At 57.1% G+C, this 26,159-nt stretch overlaps 13 protein-coding genes across 13 annotated transcripts; 8 read left to right on the top strand and 5 right to left on the bottom strand.

Moving 5' to 3' along the window:
• Window positions 1–280: 280 nt before the first annotated feature.
• Window positions 281–1,514, top strand: TRAVEDRAFT_31045 (uncharacterized protein). The gene is made up of 3 exons (XM_008043632.1): window positions 281–1,074; window positions 1,133–1,232; window positions 1,287–1,514. The coding sequence occupies exons 1-3, from the start codon at window positions 343–345 to the stop codon at window positions 1,382–1,384; spliced, it is 930 nt and encodes a 309-aa protein (XP_008041823.1). The 5' UTR covers window positions 281–342; the 3' UTR covers window positions 1,385–1,514.
• A 109-nt stretch (window positions 1,515–1,623) lies between these two features.
• Window positions 1,624–2,635, bottom strand: TRAVEDRAFT_39545 (uncharacterized protein; the record flags this gene model as incomplete). Its single annotated transcript, XM_008043676.1, has 4 exons — window positions 1,624–1,981; window positions 2,047–2,257; window positions 2,311–2,404; window positions 2,522–2,635. 4 exons carry the CDS (start codon window positions 2,633–2,635, stop codon window positions 1,624–1,626), a joined length of 777 nt encoding a protein of 258 aa, XP_008041867.1.
• Window positions 2,636–2,911: 276 nt separating this feature from the next.
• Window positions 2,912–5,289, bottom strand: TRAVEDRAFT_60436 (uncharacterized protein). The gene is made up of 8 exons (XM_008044236.1): window positions 5,071–5,289; window positions 4,878–5,016; window positions 4,727–4,826; window positions 4,551–4,669; window positions 4,392–4,497; window positions 3,568–4,342; window positions 3,366–3,503; window positions 2,912–3,307 (listed from the first exon to the last, which is right to left on the bottom strand). The coding sequence occupies exons 1-8, from the start codon at window positions 5,200–5,202 to the stop codon at window positions 3,266–3,268; spliced, it is 1,551 nt and encodes a 516-aa protein (XP_008042427.1). The 5' UTR covers window positions 5,203–5,289; the 3' UTR covers window positions 2,912–3,265.
• Window positions 5,290–5,396: 107 nt separating this feature from the next.
• On the top strand, window positions 5,397–6,866 carry TRAVEDRAFT_66522 (uncharacterized protein; the record flags this gene model as incomplete). Its single annotated transcript, XM_008044235.1, has 5 exons — window positions 5,397–5,438; window positions 5,493–6,038; window positions 6,098–6,226; window positions 6,314–6,700; window positions 6,759–6,866. 4 exons carry the CDS (start codon window positions 5,397–5,399, stop codon window positions 6,671–6,673), a joined length of 1,077 nt encoding a protein of 358 aa, XP_008042426.1. The 3' UTR covers window positions 6,674–6,700; window positions 6,759–6,866.
• Window positions 6,867–7,513: 647 nt separating this feature from the next.
• TRAVEDRAFT_51383 (phosphatases II) lies at window positions 7,514–9,147 on the top strand (the record flags this gene model as incomplete). Its single annotated transcript, XM_008043867.1, has 8 exons — window positions 7,514–7,645; window positions 7,710–7,854; window positions 7,906–8,005; window positions 8,064–8,182; window positions 8,238–8,343; window positions 8,393–8,852; window positions 8,911–9,048; window positions 9,106–9,147. The coding sequence occupies 8 exons, from the start codon at window positions 7,514–7,516 to the stop codon at window positions 9,145–9,147; spliced, it is 1,242 nt and encodes a 413-aa protein (XP_008042058.1).
• A 572-nt stretch (window positions 9,148–9,719) lies between these two features.
• Window positions 9,720–12,903, top strand: TRAVEDRAFT_22995 (sec24-like protein; the record flags this gene model as incomplete). Its single annotated transcript, XM_008043569.1, has 13 exons — window positions 9,720–9,936; window positions 9,998–10,647; window positions 10,704–10,804; window positions 10,857–10,962; window positions 10,993–11,242; window positions 11,293–11,442; window positions 11,491–11,775; window positions 11,829–12,020; window positions 12,083–12,298; window positions 12,352–12,455; window positions 12,516–12,702; window positions 12,757–12,791; window positions 12,844–12,903. The coding sequence occupies 13 exons, from the start codon at window positions 9,720–9,722 to the stop codon at window positions 12,901–12,903; spliced, it is 2,553 nt and encodes an 850-aa protein (XP_008041760.1).
• Window positions 12,904–13,227: 324 nt separating this feature from the next.
• TRAVEDRAFT_51381 (glycoside hydrolase family 25 protein) lies at window positions 13,228–14,354 on the bottom strand (the record flags this gene model as incomplete). Its single annotated transcript, XM_008043866.1, has 8 exons — window positions 13,228–13,243; window positions 13,311–13,397; window positions 13,457–13,580; window positions 13,651–13,658; window positions 13,718–13,814; window positions 13,867–13,917; window positions 13,975–14,109; window positions 14,171–14,354. 8 exons carry the CDS (start codon window positions 14,352–14,354, stop codon window positions 13,228–13,230), a joined length of 702 nt encoding a protein of 233 aa, XP_008042057.1.
• An 871-nt stretch (window positions 14,355–15,225) lies between these two features.
• On the bottom strand, window positions 15,226–16,038 carry TRAVEDRAFT_130547 (RBP11-like subunits of RNA polymerase; the record flags this gene model as incomplete). The annotated part of the gene is made up of 5 exons (XM_008044234.1): window positions 15,226–15,356; window positions 15,415–15,464; window positions 15,772–15,798; window positions 15,859–15,956; window positions 16,009–16,038. 5 exons carry the CDS (start codon window positions 16,036–16,038, stop codon window positions 15,226–15,228), a joined length of 336 nt encoding a protein of 111 aa, XP_008042425.1.
• A 716-nt stretch (window positions 16,039–16,754) lies between these two features.
• TRAVEDRAFT_22993 (uncharacterized protein) lies at window positions 16,755–17,549 on the top strand (the record flags this gene model as incomplete). The annotated part of the gene is made up of 2 exons (XM_008043568.1): window positions 16,755–16,940; window positions 17,037–17,549. The coding sequence occupies 2 exons, from the start codon at window positions 16,755–16,757 to the stop codon at window positions 17,547–17,549; spliced, it is 699 nt and encodes a 232-aa protein (XP_008041759.1).
• Window positions 17,550–18,736: 1,187 nt separating this feature from the next.
• TRAVEDRAFT_153612 (inosine monophosphate dehydrogenase) lies at window positions 18,737–20,853 on the bottom strand. The gene is made up of 11 exons (XM_008044233.1): window positions 20,709–20,853; window positions 20,616–20,642; window positions 20,513–20,562; window positions 19,946–20,140; window positions 19,806–19,882; window positions 19,700–19,748; window positions 19,601–19,644; window positions 19,443–19,541; window positions 19,364–19,376; window positions 19,274–19,301; window positions 18,737–19,213 (listed from the first exon to the last, which is right to left on the bottom strand). Exons 1-11 carry the CDS (start codon window positions 20,750–20,752, stop codon window positions 18,844–18,846), a joined length of 996 nt encoding a protein of 331 aa, XP_008042424.1. The 5' UTR covers window positions 20,753–20,853; the 3' UTR covers window positions 18,737–18,843.
• A 189-nt stretch (window positions 20,854–21,042) lies between these two features.
• On the top strand, window positions 21,043–22,605 carry TRAVEDRAFT_172944 (Formyltransferase; the record flags this gene model as incomplete). Its single annotated transcript, XM_008044232.1, has 8 exons — window positions 21,043–21,214; window positions 21,272–21,346; window positions 21,403–21,485; window positions 21,545–21,841; window positions 21,895–21,996; window positions 22,053–22,187; window positions 22,239–22,421; window positions 22,477–22,605. 8 exons carry the CDS (start codon window positions 21,043–21,045, stop codon window positions 22,603–22,605), a joined length of 1,176 nt encoding a protein of 391 aa, XP_008042423.1.
• A 1,533-nt stretch (window positions 22,606–24,138) lies between these two features.
• On the top strand, window positions 24,139–24,366 carry TRAVEDRAFT_94054 (uncharacterized protein; the record flags this gene model as incomplete). Its single annotated transcript, XM_008044231.1, has 1 exon — window positions 24,139–24,366. A coding segment is annotated over one exon (228 nt), but the record flags the coding sequence as incomplete, so codon positions are not given.
• Window positions 24,367–25,093: 727 nt separating this feature from the next.
• Window positions 25,094–26,020, top strand: TRAVEDRAFT_60431 (uncharacterized protein). Its single transcript, XM_008044230.1, has 2 exons — window positions 25,094–25,622; window positions 25,687–26,020. The coding sequence occupies exons 1-2, from the start codon at window positions 25,162–25,164 to the stop codon at window positions 25,820–25,822; spliced, it is 597 nt and encodes a 198-aa protein (XP_008042421.1). The 5' UTR covers window positions 25,094–25,161; the 3' UTR covers window positions 25,823–26,020.
• Window positions 26,021–26,159: the final 139 nt, after the last annotated feature.

The raw sequence follows: 26,159 nt of genomic DNA, 5'->3' as shown, positions 1-26,159 counted from the left end.
CCATGTTCTCGGTTATACGAGCGGGCGCGGAAGTCATCGGCTGGATAAGAAGGATGTGGCATGTGTAAACATGCGAGACTCGAGTTAGTACCTATAAAATAGATCCTAGCTGAGTATGTTCTAAGGAGACAACGAAGCAGGGTCGCAAACTTTTATAGGCGGTGAGTTCAGGGCAGGCTCGCCGCGTGTGGCAGGCGCCTCTTCCAGCTGGGCGGTGCGCCAAACAAGGCGCTCCTGGGCCACACTCCGGGCGCCTCGGACTGTCACTCGGTCGATCCACTCACTCTCAGCTGAGCTGCCGACACCTTGCCTTGCTACACACTTTACTAGATACCTCCTACGATGTCTCTCAAGACATATCTCGCTGAGAAATACATGTCTGGTCCGAAAGCGGACGCGATCCTCTCGAAATCGGCCCAGCCCAAGAAGAAGAAACGCAAGACCACCGCGTCCACGTCCGCCGCAAGCACAAGCGCGTCGTTCATCAAGGATGACGACCTTATGGGATGGGGAGATGCGCCGCGTGACGATGAAGACGAAACGGAAGACGCAGTGGTAGCCGCAGACCGCCGGTTCAAGAAACGGCAGAAGACGGACACGGACGCGGGCTGGCAAACAGTGCAGGAGGGCGCGGGGGGCAGCAAGACGCCACCTCCCCCAGAGGACGAACAGCCGCAGGTCGTGGAACCGGCCTTTACTGGTGGGCTGCTCACGTCTGCGCAGCTCAAGAAGAAGCTGCCTAAGCACCGGCCGGAGAAGAGGACTGCGGAGGAGGCGGAGGCGGATCGGGCGGCTGCGCAGGAGACGGTGTACCGTGACGCGTCGGGGCGGAAGGTTGATGTTGCGGCAGAGCGTGCAGAGGCGGCGCGGCTGAAGCGCGAGCGCGAGGAGAAGGAGGCGAAGAAGATGGAGTGGGGAAAGGGTCTCGTGCAGCGGGAGGAGGCTGAGAAGCGGCGGAAGGAGGAAGAGGAGATGCGTACCCGGTCATTCGCGAGGACGATCGACGACAAGGGCTTGAACGAAGACTTGAAGGCGCAAGACCGGTGGAATGACCCTGCTGCAGCGTTCTTGACCGTAAGTTGTGCCACTGTTACCCAGGAGAGCTGTGGCTGACCCGTTTTCTCAAATGCAGAAGAAGAGATCGAAGGGTCCCCGCAAGCCCGAATATTCTGGCCCCCCACCACCACCCAACCGCTTCGGCATCAAGCCGGGATACCGGTGGGACGGCGTCGGTATGTCTACTGTCTGTGTTCCCCCACTGCTGTCATTCTGACCACGCCCCTTAGATCGCAGTACCGGCTTCGAGAAGAAATACTTCCAGAAGCAAAACGAGCGACGACGCCGCGGCGCCGAGAGCTACGAATGGAGCGTGGACGACATGTAGACGTGCCGCCGCGCCGGAGATACCTCCCCTCTATCAACCGGACCCTGCCATCCCCTCATCTCATTTCATGTACCATAGCCACATCTATACACCATTACTGAGCAGAACTACTTTCGACTCAGCCACGCCCGATCCGACCGGGATGCGGTTATTTCACTCTCGATTTACCGACCGGCCTCCAGCCTTGCAGTGTCCTCAACCATGCACATTGTCTGTCAGTACCTCTAACCCAGGGCGTACTAGACATCCGCCCACCTCCCCACCCACCACCTCGACATCCCCTTCCTCACGCCCAACTGCTCCCGATCCAGCCCCCCGCCGGACACCCCCAGCGCGCCCCGCCACACCGGCTCCACCTCGCCCTCCTCGAGCACGATGCCCGCTTCCGCAGCCGCGCTGACGAAGTGCGCGCATATATGCGGGGCGGTGTACGTGCCCGCGGCGACGTACGCGCGCGCGGCGGGGGCGCGCCGGAGGAGCGTGAGGAGGGACTGGAGGAGCACGTCGTGCGAGCGGTCGAAGTGCAGGAGGTCGGAGAGGATGACGACGTCGAAGCCGGGGGCGCGGTCGTTGGGGGTGTGCGCCGATGCGATGTCCCTGATAAACCATCCTCAGTGTGTCTTCGTCGGAGTATAGAATGTGTAGGAAAGGCCGTGACTGACAGAAGGGGGGCGACGTCCTGGCCCCACTCGTAGCCGCGTGCGTGCACGGTGCATTTGTCGTTCACGTGCGGGCGGTTCCGCTCGACGTTCGCGGTAAGGTTTTTCATGATCGTGTCGTCCGGGTAGTCTGTGATTACCACCAAGCTGGGTGGGTCGGACAGGGTGGAAGAGAGCAGCGAGGGCAGGGCGCAGCCGGCCCCGAGTTCGACGACTGGGGAAGGTTCATTCGATGATCCCTCGGCGAATAGGGCGTATTTCACGTACCCGTTTTATTGGAGAGGGAAATAATCCCTCGCTCGATCAGCTCCGCTAGGAGGAGCGAGGGCGAGAATAGATGGTCTGCCAGGAGCGTGTTCGCCTGATCCCATGTGGTTCAATAAGCATCGCAGCGGAGTCCGCCTTCTTCACTCGCCTTTCCTTCCTTTACATAGAATTTTAGTTATCTCCAACTCAGCATCTGGAAAACAAAACACACCTTCGGCGCGACCGTCAAAACGAGCGGTCCGTATCTAATCATCCCATCGTCCAACGGCACAGTGTCACCATACAAGGCGGCGGTATCGCTCAGGAAGTCATCCATGTCCGCCATGATGACTGAGGATATCGTTGGAATACTTAGACCGTTAGTGTGCTCGCAGTTGGTGGCTCGATGATGGGAGTCGAAGTACAAAAGTGCTTGCCTTTCTGGGAAGATGGTGTACCGCCCATAGACGCCCGGAGGTGAGGATAGAAAACACTTATGATTGTCTACAATTCAGCTTCTAGTCAACCTTTACAGTTGTATTCAACTTCAGGCACAGTCCCCACAAGGAGCTTCGTGATCATTGGTTACGGATAAGGTTGGCCTCATCCATCTTTGACCAGTGCCATGTGCGTGTGACGTGGTGTGACCCCGCCCAGAAAGCGTTCTCGAGCGCCCATGCGTGACTTTCCAGAAAACGTTGGAAAACTATCTCCTCCCTCACATCTCCCCCAATCGAAAAATCTTTTGCGAGAGATCGTCGGGAGCACAAAAAACTAAAATCTCTCGCAAGAGATTTTGCGATTCAGGACGAAATGCGAGACGAGATAGGTTTACAAGCCAATGTCACGCCCGCTCGCGTGGCATTGGTCAATCATGGATGAGGCCAACCTTACAATTGTAGTAGCGTTGCGAGTACAACATAGCGATACAGTCGTGTATGGGGGTAATTCTTGAACTTCTGACAGTGTTCTTTTCCTACACAACCTCGTCGACCTTAGACCGATGAATGCAGAAGCCCTGCACGGCCGACAAATAAGCCACGGGCAATCCAGAACAGTAATACGTCCACACGCACCGGGACGACCCACTCCTTGCAACTGCAACACACGCCCGCCCAGTCGTAGTTACCCAGCTTCGCGCCGCACTTCTTGTTCGGACAGGTGATCTTTCCCGCCATGTTGCCCGACTCCAGGAACGGCTCCATCCACTTCATCTATTACGCCCGTCCGTCCTCAGCCATGGCCCCAACTGATATCAAACATGAGGGCAGCGCTCACCGGCTCGACGAAATATCCCGAGCATTTAGGGTTGATGAGGAGCGGTGGGCTCACAGGCGCAAAGTAATTGGCGCTCTTGATGTTCGCGACTCCCGGGCTCTGGGGAGCCGTGCGAGTCGGTGAGGGGACGCCAGCCGTAGGAGTCATGGCGAGACCGGATGGCACGCGCAAAGCGGCCAGCTTCGGGTGGGACGCGAGCTGCGCGGCGAGGTCGGAGGGGTGGATGTACGAGCTCGAGACCGAGATCGGCGGCCTCTGCGAGGGGAGCGGAGTAACCTTGTCCGCCTTCTCTGCCGTCGCCTCGCCCGTAGCGGCCGTCGTCGCGGACGTCTCCGAGGCGTTTGGTGCCTCGTCCTCGGAGCCAGGCTCGTCGGACTTGGGCGGCTCGTCCCCGGAGCTGTCCTCGTCAATCGCCGAGTCTGATATCGCATCCGACACCTCTTGTCCGATTTGCGCGGACATGCTGTCGAGTGCGATCAGGGAGGTCTTGAGCGGTCTGTTCTCAGTGATAGAGCCAAGGCGCGAGCGCGGGAGGATATCGTGCATAGACGGCCGCCGCGAGGTGCCCGATATGGGCGACATTGGGGACTGTATGCCAGGTTTCGACCCAGACGACGACGCTCTCCTAGCGGTGGGAAGCCCGGTAGTGAGTGGGCTAAGGGGTTTCGCGTCGTTCATAGAAGGTCTCCGGGATGGAGCTGCAGATAGCACTGCTGGGGTCGGCGGTCCCAGTTGGCCATGGTCGAGCATATGCTCCCGAGTTGCCAACTCGTGCCTGTCGGTAGTTAGCGGGTACCCGGGACGACGCATATAGCCGCACTTACCTGCACATTTTGCACCGAATGCGACGCCGGGAAGTAGGGACTGGAGTGTCAGATGGCGTATATGGGAACTTCGCGAACATTTCAGTTTCCACCTCGCCGTCCCCATCTTCACGAAATTTCAGTCACGGCTGCACAGTCGTGCTATGCTAACCCACTCACTCATTACTTCGCGGACTACACGTTCCAAATAAAACATACGCGTTTCCTTGTCGTGCTTCGAGACTTTGAAGGATGCCTTATGAAAGATCTCTAGCTGGCGCATGAAGCCTTCATTCGGTCTGCAATGGGTGCTTGTGAACGGGATATTCACGAAGGGGGAAGTAAGAGGAACATACTGGACATCTGGCCTGACTTGTCTGATCGCGGCCAGGGCACCCTCAGGATCAAGTCCCTGGGAAACCATGAGATACGCTGCGACGATGGACGCGCTTCGGCCTGTGTCCTATTCATTCCCCACCCGTCGGAGGACCACAGGACAAAACTCACTGATCCCCGCCTGGCAATGCACCAGCACGCCATGATCCTTGTCCAGCTCCGCCTGTATAAACGTTATAGCTGGGACGAAGTGCTGCAGGATGTCCGAACTGTCCGTGTCGTCTATATTGATTTGATGGCGCACGAAAGTCTGGCTCGTCAGGTGTCCGGTGCATACTCGCTGTGCATTGACATTAAGGCATACCTCGTGAATAGAAACCCGCCCCCGCATCGCGGTGAGCACACTGCGGATCTTGTGCCCCTTGAGTTTCTCCGTGTCCAGGGCGCTCGGGAGGTCTCCAACCCAGAGATTGTGTACAACTTCGTCCATCGACATTTTGACGGTTCCGTACTCGCCGTAGCCGATTAGTATGGAAGTACAGATGTGTGTGTATAGCCGAGGATCGTGGATGCGAGCGCGTGGATTGCGGGGAAGTGGATGGAGATGGGGATGGAAGAGCGGATCAAGGAGCAAATCCCCGCAAACTGTGCGCCTACACAAAGTTACGCCCCGCTCTCGCCACTACCGCCATGAACGGTACTCCCTCCACCGTGCCTACGGACCACCATGCTGTATGTTTCACAACTAAGGCATGGTCCGTGTCATCTGATCATGACCGCATACAGGAAATGCAGCGGCCACCACAAATCTCGCAGGCGCTGCTGCAGGGCGCGCTAGAAATCTCAGCCATCTTCGAGAGACGTGTAACGGACCTCCGAGCAGACTACGAAAACACTATCCGTGCCCTCGTGCAGGAGCGAGATGCCCTACTAGCCAGGAGTAATGCCAACACCGGTCCCGAGGTCAACGGACCGCTCATCGAAGAGCTAGAGGCGCTCCGCATGCAGAGCGAAAGCTGGAGGCAGGAGCGCGCACAGCTGGAGCGTACACTGGCTGACTACACAAATGAACGCGCGAACTCGGCGCAAGAACGCACAAGGCTTGAGCAGGAGTGCGAGAAGCTGCGGCAAGCGCGGGAGGAGTTGCAGAACGATCGCACCGCGTTACTGCAAGAATGTGGGCGCATACAGTCCGAGAAAGACATCAAACTGCAGGAGAGCCAAGAGATCATCACCGCGAAGGATGCATCGATACAGGAGCTCGAAGCGCGGGTGAGGTGGTTGGAGTCTATGCAAGCTGCAAGTCCCTCCCAGCCACCGACCGTCCTTGATGTGGGTCCCTGCCATTCCTTGAACACACCGATGCGGAGGCTAACCTCTTGTAAGCCCAGCAAAACCAATTTGATCCTGTAGACATATTCCAGTCCCCGCTACGTCTTGAAGCATACGCTACAATGTCGTCTACACTTGGTACGATGACCCCTATCAAGTCGCCCTCCCTGGACTCGGTGCCCATGCAGGTACGTGAACCTCTACCAATCTCTCCTCCACAATCGTTCGAGCCCGAGCTTGACACGCTCTTCGCATCGTTCTTGCGCGACGCTCAGGTCGATGACCCACCTGCTGCGGACTCGCCGCCCCGGTCGCCGACCTTCACGCTCCGCGGCGCCCAGTCGCCGTCGGTGGCGAGGTCGCCTACGATGTTCTCCGTAACAGCGACGTCGCACTCGTCCACGACGGCGACCAGGCGTCTCGTCATTCGCGTCCCTCCTTCTGTGGGGCCGGCGCGCAAACCCATCAAGTCCCCAGTCTCGCCCTCCACGGCGGAGGAGCTGAGGATGATCGTTCACGTCCGATCGCCAAGCCAAGACTCGTCGGATGCAGGATCTCCCACAAAGCCGTCGTCTGACACATCGACGTCGTCTCCAGGCTCCGAGTCGTCCTCAAGCTCATCAAGCGCATCTTGACCAGCCACTTTTGCCGGATTTGTAAAGGTTAGCTTGACATATGGGCTTCACGGCACTGTGGTTGCTAAGCACTGATTCCCTGTAGATGGACCTTTGTTACTCGTCGTGCTGTGCTGTTCTCTCTGTGCTCTCTGTGTCCCCATCAATGTTTGTATCGACGTGCTCTCTTGTTTAATACCACGACACTATCCGCCATGAATCTTGATTCGAGCCCCGCTGCACTTCGGTCGTAGTTACCGGATTTGTTTGGATCGGAAGCTCTTGCCAAACAGCCATCCAAATCAAGATATCAGAATCGAGATGTATACGCATCCGAGGCGTCCTGACTGTGCTGCTCATCCGCGGTGAGTCGATTCTCTCCCTATCGTCTCCGAAATATCTACGCTCTTGCTTGCTGCGATTGTTCTGACTCGGTTCTCAGGTTCTCTTGCTCGCGGGCTATTTGTCCACAGCTATCAGCTCATGTCAGGAACGTGGTGTCGAGGTTCTATATGCTGGGCACTGTGTGTGCGCAGCAGTATGCTTCGCCAGTGTCATGCACAACACGTGTTGTGCGTGTGTGTACGCATCATGATCTAGGAGTCCTACTATAGGAGCGTGGAATATGTTGACAGTATATTGACAGAAAGATAAGGCTGTCCAGCGCGCGGGGGAGACCGCGAAGCATGCTGTTCGGACGTTTTCCCACCGCGAGAAACTCGGGGTGTGGGATTTGCGGCCCCGAGGTGACTCTTGCCTCCGCAATCTGGTCGCTTATAATCCACGTCCTTGTCTTCACGCTCCCCGGCGGCACCAGCGGCTTCACTGTAAACGACTACGACAAGCGCGAAGTCCACAAACATGTCGATGGACGAAGTTTTGCACAACCTTTGGGTCGGAGACCTCTCGGGCGCACTGGACACCGAGAAGCTCAGAGCGCAGAAGATCCGTAGCGTGCTGACCGCTTCTCGAGGTCGACTATCCGTCCACCTGGTACGCCCCCATACCGATGCATATGAAGTACGCGCTGGATAGCTAACGGACGCCTGATGAGCAGACTCTCGGCCAACGTCAAATCAAGTCTAATGTAGACGACACCGATTCCTCGGACATCTTGCAGTACTTCGTGCCCGCCGTCATCTTCATTCAAGCGGAACTCGACAATGGCCATGGCGTGCTTGTGCACTGTCAATCGGGTATCAGTGAGTCTGGTTCGATTGTCGTCGGATGGCTGGACGATAATTTGGATCTAGGCAGAAGTGCATCCATTGTTGCGGCCTATCTCATGGTTTCGCAAGGGCTTGATCCTGAAGGTGCCTTGGGAACGATCATGAGAGTCAGGCCTGACGTGCAGTATGTTCATCCACATTCTCCTCGGATCTTGCCTTTGGCTCACGGGATCGCGCTGTAGACGCAACGTCGACTTCTATCGGCAACTTGAGATATTCCACAAGGCATGCGCCAAAGTTTCAAAGCACGACAGGGAAACACGCATGCTTCACCTGGAGCGTGCAGTGCATGAGGTATTGAGTGAGTGCCATACGCTGGTGTAGCCGTGTAGTCGTAGCTGAGCAAGTCCTCACAGACGGACATGATGAGGTGGAGACCAAAATGTCTGCCCAGTCCGCATATACCTCGTCCGATGCTCCAGTGCCTACCCCTCGACGTCACATTATTTGCAGAAAGTGCAGGTTAGTATTTGTATATGCGCGATCACCAATCCCCGTTGAGATTCGATAGGCACGAGCTGGCGACTCGGAAGTTTATGCTCGACCATGGTCAACTGGGACCATCTATGCACGACATAATCAGAACACCCAAGACATCTTCCATGGCGCTCGACGGATCCGACGCGTCCTCTGACTATGCGATTGAGGAGGAAAGCTCCGGCGACGAGCATTGTAAGCCCGACGAACCCGAATCCGAGGACGACTTCGACAACGCCTCAGTGTTTTCCTGGACGACTGTCGGGAGTACCCTCCCCCCGCTCTCGATGTCGAGCTCGTACAGCGACCTGTCCGACCTCGTTGCCCAGCTCTCTTCACCAGACGGTCTCGCCGTGACTCCTATGTCGGACTTGCCGACCCACACCACCCCCCAGAACCCCAAGCTCACGAACACGAAGAGCGCAGACTTTTTCGCAGCCGTGAGCCCGTCGATCCTGATCAATGCCAGATGCTCCGGGTACTTCGTCCAGCCGGTAAGTGTCGCTCCCACGCTTTGCGGCGACAGCGACTGGTGCTGACTGGGCATGACAGATGAAGTGGATGGCGCCATTCCTGGAGCAGGGCAATGCGTCGGGCAAGATCATATGTCCGAATGAGAAGTGCGGTGCAAAACTGGGCAACTACTACTGGGCGGGTACATTCTGCAGCTGCCAGAAATGGGTTACTCCGGTGCGTAGCGACTCATTGCTGTCTATTTTGCTGGTCACTTATGGGCTATCTGTGCAGGCTTTCTGTATTGCTCGGAACAAGGTCGAGGAGGCGGCGTAGGAAGTAGGGAGCTTCGACTGTCTGGATTAAATGCCCGTACGACGGTATCAATATGTATTTCTCTCACTTGCAGCGATGTATTGTTACCCAATTCTTATGTAGCTCTCAGAAGTTGAAATACACGGTGGCTCTCGTGTAGCTGTGTCCCGAGCCGATGATGATATCCACTGCTGTATTTTCGCTAGATAACAACGCTCGGATTGTTTCACTTCTCTGAGGGCAATATATCTCCCCGACCCTCCCTGCTGCTTCAACAAATGCGCATATTTCGATGTGATGATTTAGAGGCTGGGTCCTCTGATAAATGTCAGGACATGGCGCTCACAGCATAGGATTTGTTTGGATCGGACGCTCTTGCCAAACAATGATCCAAATCGGGAAATATATGCGACGCCGTCATAGCGGTACCATACCGCTAGCGTTCTTCCGCTTTCTTCCACTCTTCTACACACTCGTCTTCTGCTCTAGCGTGGTCCTGGCTAGCTGAATATATCCCAACTTTGTGCTCGGAACCTCTTGCTCACAGGTCTCTCTCCACAACCACTACATCATACCGAAACACATGCTCTCTCATGTACGCGCATAGCACTCGATCCCATATTCCGCAGCCGCCGCACAGCGCGGGTACGCCCTACAAAGGCCTACGTGCGGCTATAGACCCCAACCAAATACCTTCGCCGATTGACACCATCGAGGCCGACAGAGAGAAATGGGAGGATCAGCCGTACATGACCCTGCCGGGACAGCACCCACCTCTGTCCACCACGGACTTCGTAGCTATAGACCAAGGTACGTTCCCCATCCTCCACCGATCTGCTCTGTTCTATGGACCAAACGTGGGTCTTCCCAGGAAACTCGTCGCCCAGATATGTCCGCATGTCCACATGGAACGTACCAAGCACCTCACGCCTTGCGTCGGAATGCGAGGTTCCCGTAGCTGCAGTTATCCAGCCACTCGCAGACCAAGATCCCCGGGAAGAGCCGATTCCGATTGTGGAGCCAGGTCCGGCTGGCCCCGCGCGATGCGCTTCCTGCAGGGCGTACATCAACCCATGGTGCACCTGGGTAGCAGGCGGGGCGAAGTGGAAGTGCAATCTGTGCGGCCACGAGACGGAAGTGGCATCGGAATACTTCTGCAACCTGGATGCCAACTTTCTCCGGTTGGACCATTTGCAACGACCTGAGCTGAACAAGGGCACTGTCGACTTCGCCGTTTCAGAAGAATACTGGACTCCCCAACCACCGCCCAGTATCCGACCCCTGTACTACTCCGTCGTTCCACAGCCTACAACCGGCGTACGGAAGCCACAACCTATGGACTATGTCTTCGCATTCGACGTCTCACAAGAAGCCGTTCGCTCCGGCTTCCTGAAGACAGCGTGCGCGGTACTACTAGCAGCGCTCTTCGGTGACGACGAATCAATACCTTCCTGTTTCCCCCAAGAGAGCCGCATTGCTATTTTGGCTTTTGATCGGACATTACAGTTCTACAACCTCTCTGTACGCTTACTTCCCAATCGCATGCATATACTGCTTTATAACATGCTGTTTCATAGTCAGAAATCGCTGGTCAGCCGCCGATGATGGTCGTGCCTGATGTTGACGACGTCTTCCTGCCGTCGCTCGCTGGTCTGTTCGTGAAGGTGGATGATTCAAGGTGAGTTCGCGTGCCAAATGCGGTGCGGTGCATGTTAGTGACTTTCGCCTAGGAACGCCATCGTAGACCTCCTGACTACTCTTCCAATGCGACATGAGCAGACCTTCGAGACCGAAGCTGCGCTCGGCTCCGCCTTTGCCGCCGGTCTCGCCGCGTTGGTGAGTTGTGCTACAATGCACCACTCGCAGCATCTAACAGGCCTTAAGGCAGGGAGAGGAGGCCAACTGGTTGCATTTGCTGCTACACTGCCCACCATCGGCATCGGCGCCCTCCAACCGCTGGCGGACGAGGCAGCACTGTACGGCACGGATAAGGAGAAGACACTCTTCATTCCCCGAGAAGATACATGGAAAGACATTGGCGAGCAATGTGCAGCTGAGGGCGTCGGTGTCAGCATGTTCCTCGGAATGGGTCGGCCTATCGATGTCGGGTCAATAGGTACGTCAGTCGCAGCGACGGTAGTCATCCCACGCAAACAAAGCAAACAGGCATCGTGTCCACTCTCAGCGGTGGGGAGCTGTTTTTCTACCCGAAGTTCGACCCGATCAGAGACGGTATGGCTCTGTCGTCCCAGGTCAGGCGGCTCGTCTCGCGGACAACAGCCTACTCGTGCTCTATGCGAATACGTACCTCGAACGGTAAGTCTTAGCTGTCTCTTTCGCTTACATATCCTAACCGGTAAGTAGGGCTGAGAGTCGCGAGCCAGCTCGGTAACTTCTACGAGAGCGCCGCGGCAGACCTCGAGTTCGGCACGATGGACGCGGACAAGACGATATGCGTGGGGCTCGAGCACACACGCACGCTAGACGACAGACAGTACGCCTTCATCCAGGCGGCGTTGTTATACACCACCGTGGCGGGCCAACGCCGCGTGCGGGTGTTCAACGTTGCCTTGAAAGTTGTGACGCTTGCGGGCAATGTCTTCCAGTATGCAGACATGGACGCTGCTGTGTCGTTCATGGTGCGACAAGGTATGCATGCTCTCGTCAAGTGCTGTGGGGAAGATTCGCTGAATGCAATGCAGCGATTTCGAAGATGTCCTCTCAGAAGATCTCGCATATCCACGAAGACCTCACGGAGAAGTGCGCACTCATCCTGTATGCGTACCGGAAGTTCTGCGCGGCGTCCGCCGCACCCACACAGCTCATCCTTCCCGAGGCATTCCGTACGCTGCCGCTATACATTCTCGGCATGATGAAGACGAAGCCTCTCAAAGGTGACGATTTCACTGCCCCCCCCCCCTCACCGATCCCTATCGCTCACCCAGCGACCTCGCAGGACGGAACGTCACCGCCGACGTGCGCAACTTCCACGCGCACAAGATCATGGCCATGAGCACGCGCAGCATCATGTTCCACCTCTACCCACGCATGCTCGCCGTGCACGACCTCAACGACGAGATCGCGCTTCCGGACGCGAACGGCAAGATCGACCTCCCCTCGCTCATGCGCGACAGCCACCTCTTCATGGAGTCCCACGGGGTCTATCTCATCGGTAGGTGTCCGCACTCGCGCTCTTGCGGGGAACCGCTCATCGAGGAAAGACAGACAATGAGGACATGACGATCCTCTGGATCGGCGGGAGCGTCTCGCCGCAGCTGCTCAAGGACCTGCTCGACGTGGACGACATCATGCAGGTCGACCCTCACATCGTACGCCCTCTTTTCATCTCTCCATCCCCTGTTGTGTGCCCGCTCAACACACCGCCACAGCTGCACCTCCCGGTGCTGCAGACGCGGCTGTCGACGCAGGTGCGCAACATCCTCGCGAGCCGCTTCGCGCAGCGCGGGTACGCGCCGCGGTTCGTGCTCGTGCGGCAGAACCTCGACGGCGCGGAGCTCGAGTTCAGCGACATGCTCGTCGAGGACCAGAACAATGCGGCGATGTCGTATCTTGACTGTGAGTGGTGCCCTCCGTATATGCGCGTCCCGGTATGCTGATTCGTTCCCGTAGACCTCTGCTTGGTGCACAAACAGATACACACGGCGGTAAGTGCCTATTGTTCAATGTCGGATTTGTGGTGCTGACGCTGGTCGGTAGCTGACAACGGGGGCGTCGTTGTCCTCTGGTCATGGGGGATTCCGCTCCATGCCTTGGTAACGGGTAACAATGGGGGAGGGTGTGAAGGTCATGCGCGATTTAACGAGTGCCGTATATACGGAGATTATACAGTAGGCTTATAGCATATGTACTTCTCGTGTGCTGCGAATTGTTGTGTTCCGTGCATTACTGCCGCGAAAAGATCCCGCGGTTCATGGTAGCATCGTCGCACATGTCAACTACAGGCACTCGACCCAAGCGAAGTGTACAGTTATGCATCGAGATTTACGGCCACATTCCCCTGCTTACATCAAATACAGTACAATTGAGGCACTGAATCTTTATTTGCCTCGTCGACTTCCATTGTTCCGCTCACTGAGTCATTCATCCCAGAGCGATGCTACAGATCACAATCATCATAAGCTTTCCGGAAGATCCATCCGCGATAGCAAACGGAAACCACTCACTTCTTCAGCCCCTGCAACGACCCGTTAAACTCATCCTGGTCACCCGGGTTCGGGCCCGAGTCCGCGTACTGCCAGAACGTCGCAAATCTGCCGACCCATCAGCCCATCAACCTAACACACTAAGTAGAGGGTGTGGGGTTACTCACGACCAGCCTGCAGGGAGCGTGCCGATAGTGGACGCGTAGCGCGCGATCCAGAGCGGGTTCGTCGACGCGAACGCGGCGCTGTTGCCCGTGCACGTCGCCCACCAGTCCGTCGTCGTGTATATCACTGCCATATCAGCGGATGCATCAGCCTGCCAGCTGGTCTATAGTTTTCGGATAGGGATTAGGCCACTGACCGGGGAAACTGCAAGACGGAAAGTATCAGTGAACGTGCAGGTCGAGTGCGGAGGACCGACGACGTACACTCCGGTGGAAGCGTGGTAGGTGTCGGAGAAGTCCTTGACCCAGGCGACCATGGAGGCCGCGCTCAGGCCGTAGCACTCCGCACCGCTAGGGTTATCTGTGAACGATTGACCGCTGCAGGTTTACGTAGAAAATATCACGAGGCGTACATTCGATATCGAGGGCACCCGGCAGAGTGATGCCGTCCTTAGACCACCCGCCTGTTCCGACAGTGAGCAAGCGGGTTTTGAGCGGGTTTTGGAAGGGTTATGACTGACCGCCGTGAGCGAGGAAGAACTTGGCCTGAGTGGCCCCGGAGGACTCGTCAGGGTGCGCGAAGTGGTACCCGCCGCGGATGAGCCCTGCGGTGGTGGCGCTGTCATAGTGGGCTGAGAAGTCCGGGTCTTCGAACGCTGCGCATGGTTGGTGAGTACCCTGCGACTTGGCAATGCGAAATAGTCAAAGAGGACTCACTGGTGCCCTCGGTGGCTTTGATGTACGCGAAGGCCAGGCCGTTGGCCTTGACGGTGTTGAAGTTCACCGTGCCCTGGAAGTGCGAGACGTCGATGCCCTTGGGGTTGGCCCGCTTTTCCAAGATGGGGGACGCGGTAGCGACCGATATGGCGAGGGTGAGCAGAGCAGCGGTGGAGCGCTTCATCCTAGGCAGCTGTGGTGGAGGTTAGGCTCGGACGGGCTGTCATGCTATCAGCGACTCTTATAAGCATCGGTCGGCATCTGTACCCATAGGAGACCGACAACTCGAGCCTTCCTGAAGCCCCATCCTTCGACATCTGCACATGCGCGCGATAGGTCTCGGCGGACGCACGATGGCACCCATGCACATGCCTCAGATGCGCGCGAAGGGCCGTGAGTTCACTATCGGAAGCCCACTTTGGCGGGCCAGCGTGGTACGTTGACGTCGGCAGCCGAGGGTAGCACCTGTGAGCTGTCAGGCAAGTCCGGCTTAGGATCACGCACGGAATCGTGCGGATGGCAGAGCTAGTACTAGCTTCTCGAAGATCATGTCGTCAGTGACAGGGAGATGATGTGAGTGGCGACTCACTCTGGCACGTTCATCTGGGTAGCCTGGATGACAGATTGATAGCAGTACTGGCGTGTATGCAGAAGGTGATGCCCGTAAATTCATGAGATGGATCCCGGGGACCTTCTCGGCCCGCAGATTTACTGGAGGTGCGAGGGGAAGCTGCTGTCCGTCTCCTGTGAGTGCACAACACCTGTGGGCCACGGAGGTAGATCTTCGAGTTGACGATCAGCTCGCTCTGAATGTACTACCAACGTGCTTAGGCAAATCGTACGGGATGTGCATTATACACTGCAGCATATAGAGAATCCTTGGGAAAGAAGTAGAAAGGGATTTGGGATCAGATATCGGTGGGTACTTTTCGCTTGCCGTAGACACACGCTGGATGAGAAAGACGCAGCTCTATAAGCGCAACGGAGAGACCTAGAACAACATAATGATACAGCAACGAAAGCGTACAAACCGCGACCCACACCGCGAGCCCCACTCAGCTCTTTTCGTCCCAGCGCTCGAACTGGCCGCCCTCGAGGCTCTTCGCGTACTCCCCGTCGATGGTCACGCAAAGCTCGTCGAGGTCTTTGAGGGCTTGTATCAGCGCCGTCAATGACGACAGGCCGTCTGGCGGTGCGGGAGGGATAAGGAGGGGAGTTCGGACATGGAGGATGTATACACGTACCGTACATCTGGATCCGCATGTTGATGTGGTTTTCTGAGGGATGAGGAACGCTGTGTAGACGTCAGTACATGAGTCGGACGACCAGCAGCAAGGTTGGCGTTTGCGTGAGGAGAGGCATGGGAGTAAGAGGAGCAAGTGGAGGAGGTAGGCGTTAGTGGAAAGCCCAAACAATTAACGGGTCGGTTATTTCGACCTCACCCGAGGAACAAAAAGGCTCCCGAGCCAAGCCATAACAGCCGGGCATTCCAGGCACCTCGGAGGGAATGAACTGGACAAACATTTGCCATGGTAATGGTTCCAGGGGCGTCCGCGCTGACAGGTAGGAATGGGAGGGTAGGAACTAGAGCAATGACTAACCTGTATCCACAGAATTCCACCTTCTCACTTGTAACAATAGCCAGCTGTCAGCTTGGGTACTTCATGAGCACAAGAAAGAGGACGCACTTCTTCATGAGCATCCACCGCAGAGCGTTCCCGATCGTATGGGACTCATCGTGAATTTGGTATGTCGCAGCGGACAAGTCAGGCTCTGCACCTTTCAGCTGCACATCTCGGTCAGTTCCTCTGCTCTCGCCTAGCACAATGGCGGCGCACAATCTGGATTTTGGGAATTGATTCTGCCATGAGAGGGAAGGGGAGGGACAGGCAGCAGAGTGGCAGCAGGGACAAAAGGATTTCGGCAACTCATGTGGCAGACGCCCGTCGTGGGAATTATTTGACGGCGTCTAAAATATGTGTGCGGCTCGCGATATTCGTACCCGCTCTGCTTTCTTCTGCACACCCACTCACCCACGTCGTCGACCACACTAAGCATATCTTGCCACGCTGGAAATCGTACATGTAACGCAGCACAGTACTAGTCGCGAGAGCGGCTTTCATTGTAGGCGAAATGCTTACCGTCGCCAAATACGCGCAAATATAGCGCTCGTGAGTGCCTCTAATTGTTCAACCGAGTGCGATTCTTACCGCCTACACCGTCGCAGACGCAGACAAAGGGAATCGGACCCGCATGTCTTCGCCTGTCAAGAGGCCTATTGAGCGTCGCGTGCGCGGACGACAATGTCGGCGTATCCATCATGCTGGTCGAGCCGTTAGCGCTACCTGCTATAAAGGTCTGACAATTCGGCCTTGGGGTCTCCCCGTCTCCTCACCGCCTTTCCTTTCTCGTGTTCTTCTCCTCCGACACCCGCGTATACCCCAGCTTAGACATATCAAGGCAGGCCCCTTTGATCGGTACCCCGGTGGACCCATCTTGCTTTTTCACACAATCATCTCGACATACATACCAAGACCTCCACCGCCTGCATCACGTTACACCTCCCCCACGCTACATATATAACATGCTCCGCCTCTCCCTCCCGGCCCTCGACATCCACACTTCCGCCGAACGCCCGACTCTCCCTTCGCTTGCATCGCTCTGTCTCCCCGACATCCACTCACGCCGGCCCAGAATGCACGCCCACGCCCACGCTACACAGTCCTCGGACAGCAAGACCTCTAACGCTAATAATGCTAATGACCTCCTCGTACGTTCACCTCACCGTCCTCACCAGACCTTCACTCACCTCGTACGCTAGGCACCCATCCCTCTTGATTTCACCCGTTGTTCGGGGGGCCGTCAGCGCATCAGTTCCGTCTCCTCCGAGTCCTCAGACTCTTCCGAGTCCTCCGAATTCTCCGCGACCTCCTCCTGCACGACCGCCTCCTCCTCTTCCTCCTCAGGCAGCACGCTCCACGTTCGCTCCCCCAAAGTCCTGAAGCTCGTCAAGCGCCACCACCCGTACTTCAATCCGACCCGGCACCGCATCGTGCTGGCCGATCGCTTCGACGGCGCGGACCTTATCCTCGCGCTCCCGCTCAAGCCCGAGGCCATTGCCGCCGACCCCAGCCTCACGCGGCACTTCGCCTTCGCCAAGGGCCGCGGGCTCAACCTCGACCAGCCCCAGTTTTTGTTTGGGACCTCTGCGAAGTACCTCCACTACGAGCAGGTCCGGAGGGAGTTCCCGGCGAGCCTTCACCCGTACCGCATCACTCCCCGAAACCCCGGCGACCCGCTGCCGACGCTTGCCCAGCCGACTGCGGCGTCGACGCTCACGCCGCCACCTACCCCCAGCGCGAAGCCTCGCACACTCTGAGCCTCCCTCATCCAATCTCCGCGACACCCCCCCTCGGTCTCCCTCCCCCTCTTCTATGGCTCTCGACCCCGGTCTCGGACATTGCACGATAGACGAACGCCGCACGCACGCACGAATAGCTGGACGCTCGCCCGCGCCCAGCTCGCACTGTATACGTATACGTACATACCCGCTTGTCTCTGTCTCCATACCACATCTCCCCATCTCTCCCCATCTATCTCATCTTGTATCCACCACCGCCCCCTGCTCTCGAGTCCGCTCGCTCTGCACGCGCTGTCTTTGTTCTCCCCTTCTGTCCATATGCACACACTCTATACGCTTACGCTTAAGATTCCGGATCGGGTATTAGGTCTCGGTTGTATCCCTACTGTAGTACCCCTCTCGCTGTGCCGCGCAAGCGGCGCATGTAGCTGAATCCAATGACTGTTTCAAACGAATCCTGATCAAGTCCTGACTCCTGACGTATGAAGCTACGCTGTGCCACACATCAGTGTTGGGGGACTTCCGACATGTTTGCGACGTGTGGCCGCGCGGGATGTGTGATGAGCCTATTGTCCGCTGCTTATGGTCTGTTTGCCTCTGGTACTCCACAAGCAGAAAAGGAAATATGAAAGAACGCCGAGCACATGTCGCCGTGGCCTCTGCCTCCATGTCCTGCTGCGATATCATAGCGCTATGCATGGGGAGACCGGGATATCATGATATCCAAGGACAACATGATGGTCGCCTCGACGAACAGACGTACACCTCGTAGTGACGGCGCAGTTTGCCCCTTCTGCCTCGTCAGGTTAGCATGTTGACTCCATATCTCCAGATCCGCCGACCCTGCATCGAGAAGCAGTGGGAAATCCGGCCAATCCAGACGTCAGAGTCATCATCCCTCTTAAGTCTTAATCTTAATGGGCTCTGGCCAGGGGGGCTTCCTGGACGCCCACCGACCGATCGCATCTTCGGAGCGGCGCGCACGTAAATCCCGCCGGCTTCCTGCTTCCCACTTCCCTGCGAAACTTGAACCTTACACGGGTGCCAGTCCGCAATTGGCGGTGGGGTGTGGAATGGAGGCCGCGCGGAGGTGTACGGGATATGTCTGGGTCCGTGTGCACTGGTGGCTCGGTGCTTATGCTCAACCGAGCGGAATTCATGTACGACGGAGGGTTGACTTGCACGATTGTTCGCCGACTTGGGTGTCTGACAAGAGATATCCGGTCGAGCGTTCGGATATCCATCCACATTGAGAGCATGTGCGAAACAACACCGAGTCACCATCCCAAGACGGGCACACACCATCGGCGGCTCACAGCTTCGCCTTCGCCCCCACCCGAATCGCCACCAACCCATCCACAACCTCCTCCGCCTCCCTCTCAATCCTCTCCAACAACACCTCGCACGTCGGCACGTCCCGAATCAAGCCCATCACGAGCCCCGCCGTCCACACCCCGTACTCAGGGTCGCCCGTCTCGTACACGAGGCGCCCGCGCTGCCCCGAGACGAGGTCGCGGATGTCCTCGAACTTGGCGCCGCCCGGGCGGCGCTCGAGCGCGACGACCTGCTCGGCGACCGCGTTCTTGTACACGCGCGACGTGTTGCGCAGCGTGCGGAAGATGTGCGTCGTGTTCGCCTCGGTGGACGCGACGATCGTCTCCTTGATCTTCTCGTGGATCGGGCTGCGCGCGCAGCTGTCAGCACTAGCAGAGCAGAGTGCAGGCTGTATGGCAGTTACGGACCTCTCAACTGTGCACATGAACCGCGTGCCTGGGAGTGCCATGTCAGTACCGCCGGAGCAGGCGCGTCGGACCGGTGGGAGGAAGACTAACCCATGTTCACGCCCTGCACGCACATCGCCCATTGTCAGCGACTTATGTCTAAATGAAACGGAGAGGAAGCGCGACGCACACATGCACCCAGCGCGAGCGCGGCCGCCAGCCCGCGCCCGTCCCCGAATCCGCCGGAGGCGATATACGGCACCTTCAGCTCCTGTGCTGCCCGTGCCAACTGGATGTGACGGCTGTGATCAGCGCGGGTCGATATCTGGATAGGGAGATGCGGGTTACCAAGACTATGCCGCCGATGTCCTCTTCGCCGGGATGGCCGGCGCCTATAGAGCGGTTCAAGTTAACCGGGGAGGGTATGCAGATGAGAGGGAGTCATACATTCAAATCCGTCAATGCTCAGGCAGTCCACTCCAAGACGCTCCGCAGACTGTCCCGCGCTCCGTGAGTAGGTCCACACCGGGATATGACGTACCGCTGGACACACCTTCGCATGCCTGATTGTTGTACATTTGTGGATGACAATGCACTTGTTGGACTTGAAGAACCTGATTAGCGGGCCGGCTTCCGACATGTCGTCAGTAATCATGCACGCATCTGGAGCGGTCTGAGGGGCTGTATACATACGGTTGTTCCCAGCGGTTTCGAAAATCCGGACGCCCTCCTCGTAGGCGGCGCGCGCGTACCCCTCGTAGTCCGGAGGGTTGATGCTCGGCAAGAGCGTGATGTTCACGCCGAAGGGGAATTTCGTAAGCTTGTAAGTCTCACGAATCGCCAGCCGCAGAGCCTCCGGCGAAGGCTGGGTGAGCGCGGTGAGAACACCTGCGTGGTGCTGGTCAGCGATGAATATTCATGTGTACAAAGTCGGGAGATTGAAGGCCACGGGAAGCGTGCACCGAAATTGGAATACAGGCAACGCTGAGCTAAGCGAAAGCAGCAAGTTATTAGGCTACTTAATGCCCAGCCATTCACGGGAGAAAAGGCGTATGGCTGAACCGGCTGAGGCCCCAGCGCTAGAATATACACTTCGACGCGTTTGACTTTCGGTGGGAACCCTATCACCCCATGTGCCTGGACACCAGAAATCGCACGTTGCGCTATAACGGGGCCGTAGCTGCACCCAGACTCAGCCGACCCAACCCGTGCCGTTTCCTGCTTCGTAGTCGCATCAAGTTGAACGTTCTCGGCACGTACCTAGTCCACCAGCGTTCGAGACGGCAGCTGCAAGGCGTGGCACGCCAACCCTGCGCCATAGTCAGACTTGTAGGCCCATATCTGTCTGAGCAGTGTCACTCGCCATTGCATGCCACCCTGGACGACGGGTCTAGACAAGCACGACTTCGATGAACTCGGGTCGTCTTCAAGTCCGGTCAAAGAAAGCCGCACTCACATCCTGATCCCGAGGAGTTTCGTGAGCTTAGTTTCGAGAGGCATCTTCGTGAGTTCTGGGAGTCTGTGGGGTTGCGAGATGAGGTTGGAAGGCAAGGGAGACCGCTCTTCCCGTGCCCGGTTTAGCGCATACCCCGGAGACTGGAGGTCCCTGTCGCTCGGTTGCGTCCATGTTCCCCGGATTCTGGATTCGCATGTGTTATTTGCCCGATCGCCCACGTGGCAGAATGGCTCTAGCGCCCAACTTAAGGTTTCGACTCCTGCCGCTGCCACTGGTCGCAGCCCGATTTGGCTCGTGTCTCCAAGTTCGAGACCGCTGACGGTACAGCGGGACCATGTATATCCCTCAGGCTGCAAGGCTGGTTCTCGTACGCCGAAGGCATAGATTTGTATCAGTCGCCGCTGGGGGTCGCTCATTCTCGACGAAGCATGACGCACTCAAGATCCTTTTCTTTGGACGCGACGAGTTCTCTTGTGGGGTATTGCGCCAAGTGCTGGAAGCAAAAGGTTGTCATCTTTTACTTTACTGTTACTATCGATCTTTAATCATAACTTAAACCCCAGATGTCTGGCAGGAAATCCAGGTCGTAACACAACCGGACACGAAGACCGGTAGACGTGGCTCCAAACTCTCAATATGTGAGCAACAGATACGCTGCTTTGGTGCCACAAATATGCTGAGCTAACACAAACAGCACCCCTCAAGCTACTTGCGGAAGACGCACGGCTACCGGTGCATACAATTCCGCATGAACGATCTGAATTCAAGCACTTCAAGGTCAGCGTCCAGCGCACACAGCTGGCCCATTTACCGGATTAACTCCCAGTTGCATTCAGGTTCCGCCGCCTTTTCTGCTAGATGAGGCAGCAGCAGGGTCCTCGCACACGCTTCCCTCTGATCATCTACTCGTCACCGCCTCATTCGGGCGCATCCTCCCCAACTCGCTTCTCAACAACTTCCTCCCATCCCGACGAGTGAACGTCCACCCCTCGCTCCTCCCAGCCTACCGCGGCGCTTCACCCATACAGTATGCCCTTATGAACGGCGAACGCGAAACGGGCGTATGCGTTATTGAGATGACCGAGCGCAAGAAGGGCATCGACTCCGGTGCGATTTGGGGCTGCGAGAGAATGGTCAGTTTGTCCTTGCTCGCACTAGCTCCCCACCATTGACAGTACGCTTTCAGGAACTCCCGAACGGCGCAATTTTTCCGACTCTCCTGGACTCGCTAGCCGTTGCGGGCGGCAATCTACTTGTTTCGACTCTGCGAGACATGCTCGCTGGCAAGGTCAGTCTCCCAACTGCGCGCTGCAGCTCGCGAACGCTGAAAGTTACGCCTAAAAGGACACCCGCACTCCCCAACCAACAGATCCCAATGCGCCGCGCGCGCCGCTCATCACCATGCAAGACTCCGCAGTCGACTTCAGGGTGATGACCGCAGACAACATCGAGCGGCGCCACCGTGCAATCTCGCACCAAGTACGTTGGCCGTCCACATCCTCGTCTATGACATACTGAATCGCCGTCCAGAAACCCATGACGACCCTACTCAAGACCGGACGCACACTCCAGCTACACGAACCCTCCGTCCTGCCCTCCATCCCCGAAGAACTCAACGACCGTCTACCCGAGGCAGGCTGCGCGATCTTCCACCCGCCCAGCAAAGCGCTCGTCGTCCGTTGTGCCGGCGAGACGTACCTCAGTGTACCGATGGTGAGTCTCTTGGTCAAGTATGTGTGCGCGTGTAGCTCATCGCCTGCGGCGACAGGTACGCCAGCAGGACCGCCACTTGCTGAAGGCGAAGGAGTGGTGGAATGGCGTGAAGCCGGAGATGCGCTTCCTCGACAGCTGGGCGTCGGGGCCTATCCAGTTCATCCCGCTTGATGCTCCTGCGTAAGTAGAACTTGTGCTCATGCACCTTAGTCTTATTGGTGTATATAATGGGCCTTTCGTCGCGATATATCGCACAGCCATCCCCCGGGGAATACAGCGAGCTGAGGTCGGCATGTCAAGACACCCACGACGGGTATATCAACCAAAGCGGTGCACTCTCCGGCGTACGAACACTTGCTGCGATGCGACGGCGCACAGGAGGGAGTATGTTCGCGGAAGTTTAAAACCCGAGCAAAGTTTTTGGATTTGAGCGAGCGAGCGCCTGCTCGCCGGCGCTTGCCGAAGCGTTCAGTAGCACAGAGTAGCACACCGGGTCCCATTTCGTACGCTATCTGGTTGCCTCTGTACTACGACGCTACCGTACAGGACAACCAGAACACCCTCTTTTTCACCTTCTACGACCGGATTTCCAGTTTGCTCCAACAGTGCGGATGTCTGTTCGTGAAGGGGTGGAGACGGGGCCGATGCTCCCTAGCCTTAGGGTCCAAGAGAAGTACCGGGTGAATCACCGTGTAGTGCTGACAATGGGATCGCCCGGGAAGGCCTCTCTGATCTCGCCGCGGCCGTGGCCCAGAGAAGAGAGAGCTTGGTGCGTTTCGCTGCGCTATACCGGGATCTCTGTTCGTCAACAGGTGGAACTGGTACGTCACGACAGGACCAATGGCGCAGTGCTCCTCTGATCAAACCTCAAGGGAAGTACGGTGTAAGTCGTTGCTAGACCCCATATACTCAAGGAACCACCTGAAGGCTGATGCGCCAAGCCTTGCCTGTGCGTCGCAGGTGATTCCGTTTGACAGCTTCTACCCACCAATCTACTTATTTGCGCGTTATTCGCATCAGGCGGGTTTAGAAGGCATCTCTCAGTACGTCAACACTCCGCGCGCCAACGCCTGAAACGCTGCCACCATATTCTAGTTCTCAAAGAAGCCGCGGTAGTGGCGGGAGGGGTGGGTGGGGTTGGTATATTGATTCATCCCAGCGTCCCGCTCACGCGCTCACGTTCCGTTCCCAAGTTGTCACCCCGACGCCGGCGGAGGCGCCCAATGTTATCGAAGTGAGCTCCCACTTCATACACTTCATCACATACCCTTCGCCATCGGCTAGCGCTCTTAACCGCCTCGCGCCTTTGTGCAGGGAGCCTCAACTGTTCGCAACTTGAAGAACCCGAACGCCGGACCCATGAATGCACCACATTCTAGCTGTCATATTCCCGACGTTCAGGGTGGACTGAGGTGGACCAGGTCATCAAAGTTTATGTCGTGGTACTGTCAAAGTCTTCCGCGTAATTCGGCACGGTTTGGCTCACTGAAGTGCATTCTGTAGGCCAAATGCAGACCTCAGACCTCGCTATAAGACGGTCGAATTTTCGTACCACCCCGCCGTCACCCCTACTTCACCGTCGCCCACAGATTTCCCACCCCGTACTATGCCTCTACTCACCAACTTTCGCGGGTACGTCGTAATTCTTGACATCGCTCTTATTGCTGTCTTGTCCTAATGGTATGCCCGCGCACACAGCCACCTCGGTCATGCTAATATTCCGCCCCCTCCGACGTCCTTTACTCTCGACATCTCTGGCATTGCTGGCTTTTTCGGAGGGGATGCCTCCGTCGCCGCTATGAACACAATCCATATCTATTCCGGGCGTCGCTGGATGGGATGGTACAACCAGCCCGGCACCTACGAGGTCGCCAGAAGATATGGCCAGCTGGCGGTGTCCCGCTTGTGGGACGCTCTCTACCCTGGGCCCAACCTCGATCCTGCTACGTTGTTCAAGCTCAACAGGGAGGAGAAATCCATGAGATACTCCTACGCTTACGGGGCGGCGGATAACCGCAATGCCTCCTACGTTGCGCGACTATTCTTGAAGCAATGCAGAGATCTTGCCAAGAACGACTCTACCCGCCAGAAAGCCGACGGCACTTCTGCCTGCCAACGCTGCCAGTGCTGCTCCAAGGGCGAAGACAACAAGAATACCAGGGGTAGCCGCTCCACAGCGGAACGTCCCGCGGCGGTGACTATGGTCGAGCTACCGGACACATTCCTCATGACGAGTACTACTATGAAAGTAACGCCACTTTCTCAACCTCCTGCGATGCTGATTGCCGCCTTCGGAACCATGTTCTTCTCGCTCGCTGCCGCCGTAGGGTGTGGCCTGATTGGTGACTGGCCCTGCTTCTCCATGATCGTCCTCGGCATGGTCACCAACGGTATCGCGCACCTCGTGTTGGGCGGGCGCGATAGGCTGGAGTTCTGCAACCCCGGGCCCATAGACAAGATCAAAGACCAGCGCGGGCCCGAAAACGAACGCGCGGGGGTCCTCCACCACGAGGACGACTTGGTGGTCGTGACGGGTCCCAAGCTAGCGCTGCGTGCAATCACCAGGGGTCGCTTTGTCCTCAATTACGAGTCGTCCCGCTATTACAACGTTGGCATCTGCAGCGCGGTTCTCTCCCTCCAGTTTCTCGTGCAGCTGCTGGTGATCCCACAGGGAGAGCTCTACGGCCAGCTCCTCTTTCTCGGATCGCTGGTCGTCTCGTGGATATATAACACCTACCTCATGTCGCCCGGCCTCGAGGTTCTTCTTCGTCGACTCCTTATTCAGGAGGTCCTCGATATTGGGCCCCGATCTGTTCCAGGGATCCAGGCCGACGCGGAAAGGCGGCGGCTACGGGTCCCAATATCAGACGTCATGAAACAACTCCCGCCGCTGAAGGGCGGACATCCCGCGCGTGTCGTCTTGGCAGTGTTGTTGTTGGTCCCGTTTACGAAGGACTACACGGACGTGCTCTCTCACGTCTTGGACGACCTCATTCCATTCAACACACCGATGTGGAACCTCTGGAAGGAAGAGGTTCTCCGACACATCGAGGTCCACCCCCAACTCCGCGACTCGCCTGCGTCGGTGCAGCTCAAGCAGGTGGAATTCAGATTCCGACCGGCAAGTGAACAGTCCTGGAAGGCGTCTTGCGACCAGCGATGCCAAGCTGCACAAGAGGCCCTTGAGGCGTACTTGAGGTTGTGAGTGCCGACCGTCCGCTCGACGTTGCAGAAGCTGCCATTTGCTGACCTCTGGCGGGCGTAGCCACCGTTCCAAGCAGCACTCCGATTCGCGACTCGGAGACACAAGTTGCTCACACGTCGTGACTGCCAAGGTTCCGGGCGGACAGGGCCTCGAATTCATCGTCACGAGGAGGTTCGATGGCGAGGAGGAGGTGTGATTCGTGCCTTCTTAATCATAGCTGGACAAAGCATACCCGGGTTCCCCGTCCCTGCGTTCCATATGCGTTCCGCGCGCCTCTCTGGTATACAACGTTGTCGTCGTATCATCTTCTGCTTCTTCGTGTCTAGTTGTCGGATCTTCAGAGCTGATTGATTCTTGAGTCGCTATAAGTTGAATGGGAACATGTGTGGTTAGCCAATCACGAAAAGCAGAACACAAGCACTGCATAGTACTCCTCATCTGCGGGCCCCAACGCTTTGGTAGCAGCGAAGAAAGCGATTGAAGCACGTATCGAAGCATTACATGAACTATACACAAAGCGATTATAGCAGAGC

This window comes from Trametes versicolor (assembly GCF_000271585.1).
Source record: "Trametes versicolor FP-101664 SS1 unplaced genomic scaffold TRAVEscaffold_10, whole genome shotgun sequence".
Classification (NCBI taxonomy): Eukaryota; Fungi; Basidiomycota; class Agaricomycetes; order Polyporales; family Polyporaceae; genus Trametes; species Trametes versicolor.
Note: the sequence above shows the minus strand (reverse complement) of the source record. Positions and strands in the feature narration are given on the sequence as shown.

What these genes read in the sequence shown, in the direction of transcription:
- TRAVEDRAFT_31045 (XM_008043632.1), top strand. Translation starts at nt 343, where the DNA reads ATGTCTCTCAAGACATATCTCGCTGAGAAATACATGTCTGGTCCGAAA. An exon ending in CTGCTGCAGCGTTCTTGACC is followed by an intron (nt 1,075 to 1,132) that starts GTAAGTTGTGCC and finishes TCTCAAATGCAG; the next exon opens with AAGAAGAGATCGAAGGGTCC. An exon ending in ATACCGGTGGGACGGCGTCG is followed by an intron (nt 1,233 to 1,286) that starts GTATGTCTACTG and finishes CACGCCCCTTAG; the next exon opens with ATCGCAGTACCGGCTTCGAG.
- TRAVEDRAFT_60436 (XM_008044236.1), bottom strand. Translation starts at nt 5,202, where the DNA reads ATGTCGATGGACGAAGTTGTACACAATCTCTGGGTTGGAGACCTCCCG. An exon ending in GGCGGGTTTCTATTCACGAG is followed by an intron (nt 5,017 to 5,070) that starts GTATGCCTTAAT and finishes CTGACGAGCCAG; the next exon opens with ACTTTCGTGCGCCATCAAAT. An exon ending in CAAGTCAGGCCAGATGTCCA is followed by an intron (nt 4,670 to 4,726) that starts GTATGTTCCTCT and finishes CACCCATTGCAG; the next exon opens with ACCGAATGAAGGCTTCATGC.
- TRAVEDRAFT_153612 (XM_008044233.1), bottom strand. Translation starts at nt 20,752, where the DNA reads ATGCCTCTCGAAACTAAGCTCACGAAACTCCTCGGGATCAGGAT. An exon ending in CTCGAACGCTGGTGGACTAG is followed by an intron (nt 20,141 to 20,512) that starts GTACGTGCCGAG and finishes AGCACCACGCAG; the next exon opens with GTGTTCTCACCGCGCTCACC. An exon ending in TTCATGTGCACAGTTGAGAG is followed by an intron (nt 19,214 to 19,273) that starts GTCCGTAACTGC and finishes CTGCGCGCGCAG; the next exon opens with CCCGATCCACGAGAAGATCA.
- TRAVEDRAFT_60431 (XM_008044230.1), top strand. Translation starts at nt 25,162, where the DNA reads ATGTCGCCCGGCCTCGAGGTTCTTCTTCGTCGACTCCTTATTCAGGAG. An exon ending in CTTGAGGCGTACTTGAGGTT is followed by an intron (nt 25,623 to 25,686) that starts GTGAGTGCCGAC and finishes TGGCGGGCGTAG; the next exon opens with CCACCGTTCCAAGCAGCACT.